At 37.0% G+C, this 13,130-nt stretch overlaps 1 protein-coding gene across 1 annotated transcript; it reads left to right on the forward strand.

Moving 5' to 3' along the window:
* The first annotated feature begins 1,271 nt into the window (after window positions 1-1,271).
* Window positions 1,272-6,914, forward strand: LOC101312593 (protein IQ-DOMAIN 14-like). The gene is made up of 6 exons (XM_004309589.1): window positions 1,272-1,649; window positions 2,722-2,819; window positions 3,014-3,451; window positions 4,167-4,406; window positions 5,372-5,503; window positions 5,844-6,914. Exons 2-6 carry the CDS (start codon window positions 2,745-2,747, stop codon window positions 6,591-6,593), a joined length of 1,635 nt encoding a protein of 544 aa, XP_004309637.1. The 5' UTR covers window positions 1,272-1,649; window positions 2,722-2,744; the 3' UTR covers window positions 6,594-6,914.
* The last annotated feature ends 6,216 nt before the right edge of the window (window positions 6,915-13,130 follow it).

A 13,130-nucleotide genomic window follows, 5' to 3' on the forward strand; every position in this document is an offset into this window, starting at 1 on the left:
GCAGGATAAGTTTAAATGAGGTCGAGCGTACATGGAGTCGAGACATAGTCAGAGGCTACCTTCGTTTATTCTTTATTCATTGTTTTTCGTTCAACTTTAGATATGCTCTGAAAGTCTAGTAGTAAATTATTAATTGTCTGTTGTTGGTTGTGGGATTATTTTAGTTGAGTAATTGGTATATTGGGAGATGTGATGATCTCGGGGAGCAGGAAGACTCTAGGTGTTGAGGCTGGTTTGTTTGGTTATAGAAGTATAAGTTGGATTTTTTTTTCAGGTAAGAGTTGTCCATTTTCATGGTAGATTATGCCGAATTTTCGGTAAATTTTCCTTAGAGGTGGACCCCACAGGACTTACCTCGGGTTTCAAGGTGAAATTCGGGGTGGGTCCTGACAGTTGGTATCAGAGCATTAGGTTATCTGATTCCTATCACTACCTCATATACTTGGTGATATTTAGTGTCTATAGAGTGATAATCCGACCGCGGCGGATCCATTATCATTATATGCATCAGATGCTACGTGTGGATTTCAATTTGGGGTGTGTGGATTTCACAACCCAAATTTATTTTTACATAACATAGTCTTACACAACAGGTAAAGACTATCCTAAAGCAATGCGACAAAAAAAAACACCTGATGTGGTAATGTTGGTTGAGCAGGATGGAAACTCAATGTCCTAAGTTCTACTACTTAATGGCAAATAACATTGAAGGGTCTTTTGGCGCGTGCCTCTACGAAGAGAAATTAATTTATTTTTTTTTCTTAGATTCTTTACTTGACTTTGAATATTTTAACTCATTAACATATGTGACTTGTTATCTCCCCCACTATCAAAATTAGAAAAAAATAATAATATAAAAACATAACACGATGATGATGATGATGTACCAAAATCTTAAATCTTGGTGGTAATACATTTTTCTTCCTAGTTTTGGATAGATAATCACCGGCGTATCTTTCAAGTAGAAAGACTTAAATTGATGTTTTGATAGTTCAATTTTACATTGAAATTGAAATAAGTAAAAAAATAAAAAATATTTATTCGAGAAAAATAGTAGGGATTTTTGTTAACGGTAGGATAGATTTTGTGATTCTGTGATCCAAAACACTCCCAATCTACGACCGTTGTAATAAAGACGAGGGATGAGCACAAAATTAATAGAGGGGAAAAAAACAGAGGTACCAACCGCAAGGAACCAACCGTGTCATAAGTATCTTCTTCTTCTGCCCAAATAGTCTTCCCATTTAAGTAAAGTTAGTTGAAGATGGCCACACACACACAGACACATTGAGTGACAAAGTGGCCAACCTCTCTCTGTCTTTCTTCGTCATCATGATTCATGATCATCCAACATCCTCAGCTAGCTTAAACTAAAATTATAAATCCCACTAAAGGTGAAAGGTGGTTGATAAAGAAGAAAAGCAAATTCATACAAGCAAGAACCAGATTCAAAGTTGTAGAGCGAAAGAAAGAGGGTCTGTCATAAACAACCATTTTCGTCTTGTAAAGGTGTGTGGAAAAGAAGCATGCGGTTGTATAACAAGGAAAGCTGGTAGACTAAGGGGAAGCTTACCCTTCTCTTATCTTCTCTTCTCTTCTCCGTTGCAGCTTTTCCAAGGGTCTTTGGAAGCTTGGATGGTCTCAATAAGGTACAAATGATCTCACTCTCATATGTTAATTTCCCTTTTGGTTTTTGCTTCTTTGTCTTGAAGATTGGTAGAAATGATTTGTGATTTTAAGGAATTAGTTTATATAATTTAATTGATATAAGGAGCAAAAAGGAGCATATCTATTGATTTCCGGAATTTTTCAGATCAATTATATAATTTTTTTCTTGGGATCCCTCTTGTTTTTTTTTCAGTGTCAGATGCTGTTTCCTGGAGAATTAGTGTCTTGTTACCGTTAACTTGTACCTAGCTCTCTCTCTCTCTCTCTCNCGTCTCTCTCTCTCTCTCTCTCTCTCTCTCTCTCTCTCTCTCCCTCTCTCTCCCTGTTTTGTGCCTGCAAATTTGTTCTGTGTTTTTGGCCGTTTGTTTTTGTTCTCCAGTTGGAAATCCTTTCAAATCCAAATATGGTGGTCAATTATATAAGGATAATTAACATGAAACTGGGTGTTTGAATACACCTTTTAGTTTTCATCTGATCTATTTCTAGTACGCTCTCATATCTGTTGTTGGTGTATAAAATAAGGGTAATTTTAAGGTCGTTTGGAGCGATTAACAGGCTGGAGTTCCGATTCCATGATTTGTATTCAGTATTGTATAGATGTTGAAACTGTAGAAATCTCTCTCTGTTTCAGATGACATTTATGAGATTTCCCTTGTCCTTACTTCCTTATAGAAGAATTTACATTTGTTTTTTGGGGTAGTTGACCATCTCTGCCTGTGTTGTCCATCTATCCAGTAAGGTTCATTTTGAATTTTTGAATCTTTGATTTGTAGTCAATGGCTAATTGAGACAATTAACCATCCAAAGATATATACATGTGAAAATGCAATATGGATGGCAAATATAGGTCTAATGTCCTAGTTTAAACTGCATGTGTAAGATGATTTTTGCTGTCTAAGAAGCCATCAATCTGGCATGTGAGAAGAGGACTAAAAGCTTCACTTGTTGTTTGCATTTTGTATAGCTTCCACCCAGGAAACATGTTTCCACTTTGAAATTGTAATTTACAAGCAGCTTTAAAACCCTTAATTGTTTGATTGATTTCCATTTCAGTAACAAACAGGAATGCTAGGAACATGGGAAAGAAAGGGAGTTGGTTTTCTGCCATAAAGAGGGTTTTTTCACCACACTCCAAGGACAAGGTAGTCAATGTAAGTAGATTCCTCGCATGCTTCCTTTCATCCTCCAAGTTTTTATTATTATTTTTATTTTTTTGGCAAGGAGTTTCTTCTTCCAAGTGTTTGATGAACTTTTTCTTCCAGAAAATGCAAAATGCATTCTTTGATTTCTTTCTGATTCAAACATAGTGCATACTGTATACTCACACTTGTGTATCATATTACAGGGTTTGGAGAAGAAAAGTGGAAAAGAAAAGAAGAAGGGAAAACTAAAAAATGGAGAAACCAATTCATTCATTCCCCTGTTCAGAGAACCGAGCAGCATTGAGAAAATTTTTGGGGATTTTGAAAGGGAGCAACATATAATACCTTTCAGACCTCCTATACCTGATGAGCAACGACAATCACCACCTTCAGTTCTTCTGAGAGTTGCTTCTCCAAGGGCTCCTTCTCCAAGGGCAGCTTCTCCAAGGGTTGGTTCTCCAAGAGCCCCTTCTCCAAGGCCTCCTTCTCCAAGACCGCCCTCTCCAAAACCGCTCTCTCCAAGAGCTCCGTCTCCTAAGATCGTTCATCACCATAAGGAGATCAGCTACAGGCCGGAACCAACTCTAAGGAACCACCATGCTTCTGCTACTAAAATCCAGGCAGCCTATAGAGGTTATACGGTAAGCCTATATTTTGTATGATTGGAATTCAAGACGATTGAGAAATTTGAGGGTTCAGCAATACAGGAAAACCTGATGGCTACTGCTAGTTTAGTTGATATATTAATCGTTTCTTGTGTTTCTGCTTTTTACTGTGTGCCATATTTAACAACTGTATATTTATTCTCGTATCATATATGTGAAGACTTCTCTAGTCCCAAATCAGTATAATTCGTCCGATGTCCATTCAACAGTCTTTCAAATTATTAGTATTATTAATTTCTTTATTTTACTTTTTTTATGGAGGAAGAGGATGAAGAAATATAGATAGAGTTCTGTAACAATTTGTTCTAGGATCTGTTCAGTCATTGGTGTTATATACACAAAATGCTAGAGGAAGCCTATGGAACAAAAATAGAAATAGAGTTTACGGTTTCTTCCATTATTGAATACGCTCTGATGGCATATGAAGTTAATTGGTATGATATACACAAAATTCTAGAGGAAGCCTATGGAACAAAAATTTAAATAGAGTTTTACAGTTTCTACCATTCTTGAATATCTGATACCATACGAAGTTATCTTTAGAAAGCCATTTATAGAACTACCTGTACATGATCATGTTTTAGCTTTTTGTAACAATTAATAGTTCTTAGAAACCCCATTAATATATGTTTACGTTCTAACGTTAATGATTTGGCTCAGCTAAGATAATGTGGTACTTGTTGTTGTACAGGCAAGGAGAAGCTTTAGAGCTCTAAAGGGTCTAGTGAGGCTTCAAGGAGTGGTTAAGGGGCAGAATGTGAAGCGTCAAACAGCCAATGCCATGAAATACATGCAACTCTTGGTGCGGGTTCAATCTCAGATTCAGTCACGAAGGATCCAGATGTTAGAGAGCCAAGCAAGACGTCAAGTTCAATACATGAATGACAAGGATGTTGAGAACACATTTGGTAAATGGACCTTGAGCCAGGCAGTAAGTTTATCAATTCTTTTACTGTATTATATATTTTCCTTTTCCTTTGCAATTCTGTATGCTACAGTTCTTAATGGACAAACAGAAAACGGATTTGTAAACCTGAAACATAAGATACAATATGGAAAATAAACCCCTAGCAATGGCAAAGCAACTTAACTTCCTGCTAGTAAGTCCTACGCTATGCGAATTTAGACATGAACACTAGTAATGTAATTGTAAACAGATACTGGTACATAGGCTCCCATTAGTATTCCACTTTTGTTCCATAATCAGATTTGGTTAAGCTGTTAACTATCACACTAGGCCATATGCTTAGACCAAAAAATAAAAAACTTTAAAAGATAAAAATAAAAATAAAAACGTTGATGTGCACGTTACTATCAAGTCTTCTTCCAAACAGACATAGATTAGGGAAAAATGGAAGTATAGAAGTAGAATTGGCTAGGTCCGGTCACCAGTCCGAGCCAAACCAAGATGGCTTCCATCTCCTAACATCATTACTACTCCATTGCCAAAAGGGCCATGAAAAGATATATAATTACCCTGAAACTACATGGAATAACTCTCCCTCTACATGTCTGTCAAATAACTTAAATGTGAGCCACTAACACCACTAACAGCTAAGCTCTCTACAAAGTTTAGGGTAGTGATCCTAGCTATGTGCATGAGCTGAACACAGCACAATGCATACTGACATTGTCTGCTTCAGATAAAGCAGACAAATCAGCTCATTCTTCAAGATGTTGATTATAATAGACCTTATGAATCTTCCTTTACCTGCATTTTTTGGCGTTCTTATTTAATGAATTTGGTCTATGCAATGATCAGTGACTTAATTCTGTATACTTGTCTGGTATGAAAGAGAAGAGAATACCTCTATTGATATGCATGTATCTTTTTAAATACCATACATCTATAAAAACAAAAAAGGAATCCTGATAACCGGAAGCAATGTGATGCAGTCTGAGATGGGAAATAATGATGACTGGGATGATAGCTTGCTAACAAAAGAGGAAGTAGAGGCGAGGATGCAGAAAAAGGTTGAAGCTGTCATCAAAAGAGAAAGAGCAATGGCTTATGCATATTCCCATCAGGTATTCCTTTTGCACCAACTGAATCAAACTTCACCTGCACTATGGGGTTTTTCACAACCTCCCTACTGGCTTTTTTGACATATGCTACCGAGTCTGTAGTCTTATTTATTTCACCTTATTTATTGAGTTCTTCATTTTCACTGTTCTCTCATAATTATATCTCTCTGTAGAATTTGAATCTTTAGTACCTGTTGACTTGCTGCATTCTGACTCTTGAATAAGTTTAGGGTTTCAGGGGATATGTATCTTGGAAGACTACCACGATTGGGATTTTTTACATCATTGATTAGTGTTTACTGTTTTCTTATTTGTTATATTTTCTACTTCTGTTTGCCAACAGTTGTGGAAAGCTACACCTAAATCAGGTCAAACACCTCTAGCTGATATCCGATCCGGGGGTTTTCCGTGGTGGTGGAACTGGTTGGAACGTCAACTCCCTCCAAAAGAGCCTCCTGTTGAGACCAATGCAATGAAGACCTTTCAACCTACTCCTTCAAGACAACGTTCGGAGCTAAAGCAGAGCCCTTTGCCCCAATCAAGCAACCAAAGGCAACATCTTTTTGCATATGATAGCAATCTGGACACACCGAAATCCTCAAAATCAACCATAAACCTCACAACACTAAAACAAGCACGAACACCGCCTCCCTTTAATATGAGTACTCCACAAGCAAACAGCTCTGGTCTATCAAAGTACGCAAGAGCAACAGCAGGTGGATCTGACTCCCCTTTCGGATTCCCACTAAAGGATGATGATAGCCTTATAAGCTGCCCTCCGTTCTCAGTTCCTAACTACATGGCGCCGACGGCTTCAGCCAAAGCCAAAGCCAGAGCTAGTAGTAATCCAAGGGAGAGGTTTATTGGGACTCCAAGCAACGAATCAAAGAGAAGGCTCTCTTTTCCTTTGACTCAAGGTATTGGGTCTTTCAAGTGGAAGAAAGGTTCTTTTTTCTCTAATAATAAGGATTCTAGCTCTCAAAGGAATTTAGATAAGAACCAGTCTCTGCAATCTATAGAAAATATGAGTATAGATTCGACGGTTTCTATGCCTGCAGGAGTCGGAAGGAGGCCATTTAACAGATTTGTGTGATTAACTTGTTTTGTTTGTTTGTAACCCTCCTTATACCCCCATTTGGTGTTTCTTTGTACGTGTGGTTGGTGATAGATTGAGTCTCAAGTTACTGGTGTAAAATAATAATAAAGAAAAGTATAGGAAATGATGATCTGGAATTTCTTTTTTTGCTTCTTATTTTCTCTAAGATTTGGGTTTTGGCAAAGTATTTTGAAAATTGTTCCTTTTGGTTTGCCAATCAAGCTTTGCTTTGATGTGCTGTATAACAATGGACAAATTTCTAGAATTTATTTTCACCATGTTTTGAGGTATTAAATTTCCGGACGATCATTATCATCCTAGAATTGTTTTCACTCCCTTTCCTTGGGCTTTTATTTTGGTATTGACATCTACTATAGGCGTAACTCTTAATTAGCAAGTTCTCTGTTCTGAATTTCGGAAGCTCTTTTTGACCGATTAGCAGTAAAGGAACCATAAAATTTATTATCAACAAAAGGATCAGTGTTAAAAAGAAGGACTAATTTCAGTTTATCTTCATCAACTTTAAGTCGATCATCATGTTAGTCATTCTTCTTTTAATTTCATCAAAAACATCTCTCGACTCCTGATTTTCATTAGCTGCGCATGTCCAAACCTCTAATCTCCATCCAATTCATCTGTCAAGTGATGACTTGATATTAAGAAGAAAGTCAAATTCTGAAAGTTACCTTTCGGACCATTTTTCCCCTATATCGATACACATCTTCGTTCCCATCACAACCCCCTAACCTTAGTGATTTTGGTGGGATTGAATGCAATTTGTCTATTTTCCTTTTTTCTTTCTTCTTGATATCAAGTCATCACTTGACAGAGGAATTAGATGGAGATTGAAGGTTTGAACATGCGCGGCTGATGAAAATTGGGAATTGAGGGGTGTTTTTGATGAAATTGAAAGAAGAAGGACTAACATGATGATCGACCTAAAGTTAATGGGGGTAAACTGAAATTAATCTTAAAAAGAAAAAGAACAGTTAAGATGCTCCAAGGCAAGGCTTTTTAGCCGATTTGCTACCCTAACTTTTACTAAGGTGTCAATTTGCTACACTATCTTTTTTCTCTCCATTTTCCTACCCTTACTTTCACAATTAGCCGAATTGCTACCTAACAGTCAAATAAACCAATTTCAGTTATCTTTTCCGTCAAGAGCTCAACACCCACTATGCACATGAGGCTATTTTTGTAATTTGTTTCAATTTTTGGGATTGTGAGAGCAGTGGAGTTCGTTCCTTGCACAATACTGGTAATTCCTCTTCTTTCTTCATCACATCTTTCACCTCAACCAAACAAAATATCAAAAAATCAAAATCAAAGAAACTGTAGAAATTGGGGATTAGGAAGTGGAGACTGCATTTGATAGATCACCATTGTGATCTGCATCTTCATCAAATATCTGCACCTTCATCATTAATTCAACAGATTGGGTACTTTCTCAGATCTGCATCTTCATCTTCTCAGACCAGATTTGCGTTTCATCTTCAGATTGCTTATTCAGTAATCCTCCGCTATAACGATCTCGTACCGGAATTTCGGCATACTAATTCTTCGGTAGCTGACACCGGTGGTTCGGCAGCAAATTTCGAAAACCAATCAGATATACCTTGCTTTCGGTTGATGAGAATTGGGCTCAGTTGACAACCAAATTCATCCATGGAGGAATACCCCTTCTCTCTCCTTTCCCCAATTCGAATAAGCAATCGGAAACCCACACAGCAGCTCGATCTTGTCCGCGTCCTCGTCCTCGTCCTCGCCCGTCCACAGCTGCTCGAAAAGCCTTCTCCATTCTTTGAGCGCCACCAATGGCTTCTGGTCTCATCCATAGATATATCAGTTTTCAGGTAAATCACAAAAATGCCCTCACATAATACACCACTTGACGGAAAACATAATAGAAGATGACTGATTTAACAGTTGGGTAGCAATTCGGTTAGTTTGTGAAAGTTAGGGTAGGAAAATGGCAGAGAAAAAATGTAGGGTAGCAAATTGGCTAAAACGCCCCAAGGCAATAGTATGTGAAAGAATGCTTGATGATTTCTCATTCATATGAATGTGTTTGTTATCTACACGATTAATCTAGATCCTTAAGATTAGCTATTACATAGATACACATGAATGTTGTGGATTGCAGGATTGCAGAGCGGTTACGATCCTGCTAATGTGCTGCTGATATTCTGTATGATCCTGCTGATTTGTTAACCCGAGATTGAGTACTAGGCTTCAATGCAGGTGAGAAAAACCACTTGATAGGGGAACAAAGCCTCCCACATTGAAAAACAAGGTGAAAACCTCCAACACCAGCCTATATAAAAAGGCACAAGCTTCCAAATCAGGTAAGTCTAAAAACTATACTCTCTCCATTTGCTCTCATCATAACCCATACTGACTTAAGCATTAGAGTGGTGTAGGCCGGCACGCCGGGCCTTCCCTCTGACTTAAGCATTAGAGTGGTGTAGACTGACTTGTTCGTTTTGAAAGGTGAGGCGATAAAGAGTCCACCACTCGTATTTATAGTAACACGCAAGCCAGTCTCGGTTCCGCTATTCTTCCCGGAAACAACTATGACACTAGTAATATTGATCATTGTCCTTTGTTGCTCGAGGTCAAGGAAGATAACAACAATGAGACTAAGTACGGTAAACAGTTTCGTTTTGAGAAAGTTGGTATGGAAGGGAATACTGCACCAATATCATTTAACTGGAATGGGCGAGGCCTACTGCTAGGAGCGCTCTCTGCAGATAGTTGGGACACAAAATTAAAAGTGCACGCCGGATGTAGAAAGTAGATTTCATTACATAAAGTTTACAAGAATTACATCTGTATAGGAGAGTATGACTACCTTATTATAACTTCCTATAATTGAAAGATCTACTAAATTATTCTAGGGAAAATGCTCATTATTCTAAGAGTAATTCTAGAGTAATACAAGGTCCACTAGACTTGCCCAAAGAGTAATTATAGAATAAAATAGTTGTTAATAGACTTGATTTGAGGATGATAATGGATTGGATTTGTGTAAGCAGTGATTTGCTCTAAAATCACACTTCAGCTGGGCGCTTCAAGGCGCAGAAGTTTGTCACGAAGAAGAAAATGACGGTGCTTGTGAAGTGATTTTGTAAGAAGATCAGCATGTTGATCCACTATTGGAACAAAGTCAACATGGTGATTTCCAAGGGCGAGTTTTTCACAAAGTGATAATCTAACTAATTTGTTTTGTATAGGCATGGTAGACCGGGTTAGATGCGATGTAGGTAACACAAAGGTTATCCCAATAAAGATTGGTTTAATTATCAAGTAAGACCCCATCATTGTGGGATTTGTGGCTTAATATAGACATTGCAGACATGGGTGTGCTAACTGTTTTGTTCTGGAGCATGTCATTTTTGACGAGAATGTCATTAGCATACTAGACTTGATTGAGATGAATTCCTTAAAGATGAGACATCACTTGTAAACTCAGAAAGTACTGCAAATGACCAAGATCCTTAATATAAAAACCACGAGTTCACGACTTAAAGCATCAATGAAACTATATATAACTTGATTACTGCTACCCATAACCACATTATCATCCACATAAACTAAATGTAAATGGTATGAATGCAATGTTGATAGATGAACATGGAAGATTTAGCCTTACTGATACATAATTCAACTGATAGAAAAAGGAGTTCATCCGTTGATACATAATTCAACTGTCATGTAAATATCTTCTTGCACTGAAGCCATGGAGAAAGGCATACTTGAGCTAAAGTTGACGAATTGGTCGTCCCCGAGAAACAGCAAGACATAAGACATTGCGAATGTCACCGGTTTGATTATAGGGCTATATGTGTCACGCCTCGGTTTTTGAGGCTAGATTTTTGTTTCTTACCCAAAAACCAGAGGTGTGAGCTAAAAATAAAAATAAGTTAAAGGAATGGAAAATAAGATGTGACAGTAAAGGTACTAGAACGTAAAGCAGGGATTGAAACAGACGTTTCAATACTTGATGAACAAACAGAAAGTTAACAAGAACACCAGACTTTTGACGTTGTGTAAAAACCTCAAAATAGAGGAAAAATCACAGCGGAGCACAAGCTTAGAAAACGAACTTAACTAGATGAATTTGTGTAGAGTCTTACAACTTTTTTGTAAACCCTATATTATTACAAATTCCTATCTCTAGGCAGAACGTCTTCTTCTTCTTTCTTCAATGATCTTCTCTTTAACACACAAGAGAATCACAATCACACACAAGAAGTTCAACTCAACAAGGAACAGTTGAACTTGTACACATAGATGAGCAGCGGAATAAAACAACTCTCTTTCAAACACTAAGCGTGCAAAGATACCCTTTCCATATGGTAAGTGTGCAAAGATACCCTTTCCATATGGCCTACGCCTCTTTTATACATCAACAATGATCTAGTGCCAGCAACCCTAATTCCTGTCCCAAAAAGGAATTTACATTAGAATTAAACACCTTATGTTAATGACAAGATATTTATCTATTTAAACCATAAAAGAATATCCTATATGAAATAGGATTTCTTTCCTTCACACAACATATCAAACCTATTCAAAATAGATCTACCTTCCTTTATCAAACTCATACTCAATAAGTAATGAGATCCCAACCAAGATAGGACTCAATCACTTATGAGAAAATCCCTGTCAATAAGACATTCAATGCAAATCACTTAGACAAATATTTATCAAATAAAATCATGTATGCATATGGCAGGTTACATCGATGATACAAGTCATGATGTTACTACATTGCACTTTGCTATTTAATCGGTATAGGAATGCCAACACAATGTACCAATAGACAGCTTAAAGGAATCGACTTTTCATTTCAATATCAGAATACATACAACCTAAAAGTTTTAAGAAAACTCTCTTCCTAATGATGTTTACACACTTAGAACTCCTACTAACTCTAGTTGCTTCCGGTCACTAACCCTCGTCGTTCTTGTGTTTAATAACCTGCAAAACTGTAAAGGGGTGAGCACAACATGCGGCTCAGTTGGGAGTTAATCCTCTTCAAACAAAAGATAACCAAACAATCATTAAATGGTATGCATGAATGGATATTCTACTCCACTAACTCCAGTTAATCCACATAGTAGAATAAACTGAGCCTACATGTCTCATACCATGTATTTTACTAAGGTGACTCAGCGTACTCAACTATATATATAAACAACTTCACCAAAAATCAATCCCTAGCCCTTTTTTGCTAGTCATCTTGTCCATACCCCTTTCGCCAATCCCGAATTACCCTTTCCATAACCTATACTAATTGCACGTATCACGGGCATACCTGGGATATGGTACATGCTGAGGTAATGGACTCAACTACACAAAAGGTCAATTTCATATTTTCTTCACCACCCTTATCCTTCAAATGTCTTCAATGCATGAATGATGCATCAATTTATAACATGTACTTCAAACATGTAATTCCATCGAATACGCTATCATAACAAAACAAACATATCAACTAGCATATATGCACACAATACAATGAGTAGAGGTTCCCCAGATTCCCCCTACCTGGATTTCGAGCTATTGCAAATGTACATGTCTTGCACGAAAGTAAATATCCAAAATACATATTGAATTTTAAACACAAAGCTATCATTCTAGCCTAAGAACATACTTTACTTTAAAGGTTATGTCTCAAGAACATAGTACCTAAAATCTCAGGTCATTTGGATCACATTTGAAGTGCTAAACAACTAACCAAAATTTCATGTAGTTTTATGTTGAAGAAAAGCTTAAGAATGTCTATGTTCAGTTGGTGATGAATCTAGACAAGTTCGATTGAAATAAGTTATTTAAAACAAATGAAACAAACAACAACATAGTAACAAATGCAAAATTTCATGATGCAGACCTTCAATTTTGAAAATTCATATCTTAATCCAGAAAAATTCTTTTCAACAGATTCTAGTTATAAAATGATCATCAAGATGTCCACTAAAACTTTTGTGAAGACACTGACTCCAAATATCCTACTGAAGTGTATAGTTTTTAGTAAATAGAAAACTAGGTTCACAACTCAGAAAAACTGATTTGCACAATATCTTGATGCAGAACATTAACTTCGAAAATCATAACTTAATCTGCCAGGACCCATCCCGGATTTCCCCTTGAAATCCAGGATAAACCCTGCGGGACCCACCTCAAGGGAAATTCTATCAAAATTTTGGCATAACCTCTGTCACACCCCAGTTCTTAAGTTATTTTTCAATTATTTATTTTTAGTATTACTTTGGTCTTTTACCATGTTGAGTAACCATTTACCGTTAAGGACCCTGGAGTTGACTTTTTGTAAGAAAATTATTTTAGGAAAATTTCTTAAAGGAGGTTGTAGAGGACGTTAATACGAATTCGTGGACATGGTATACGTTAAAATTGGAGTTAGCATGAAAAAGTTATCAGTAAAAGGGTAAATTTTTAGTTGGTAAAAAGGGGGTAAATTTAGTAGGCTTTATTTGTTGTGGGTATTAAGTTTGGACCGGGTTAGGATTT

The sequence above is a fragment of the Fragaria vesca genome, unplaced genomic scaffold (assembly GCF_000184155.1).
Source record: "Fragaria vesca subsp. vesca unplaced genomic scaffold, FraVesHawaii_1.0 scf0512996, whole genome shotgun sequence".
NCBI classification, from domain to species: domain Eukaryota; kingdom Viridiplantae; phylum Streptophyta; class Magnoliopsida; order Rosales; family Rosaceae; genus Fragaria; species Fragaria vesca.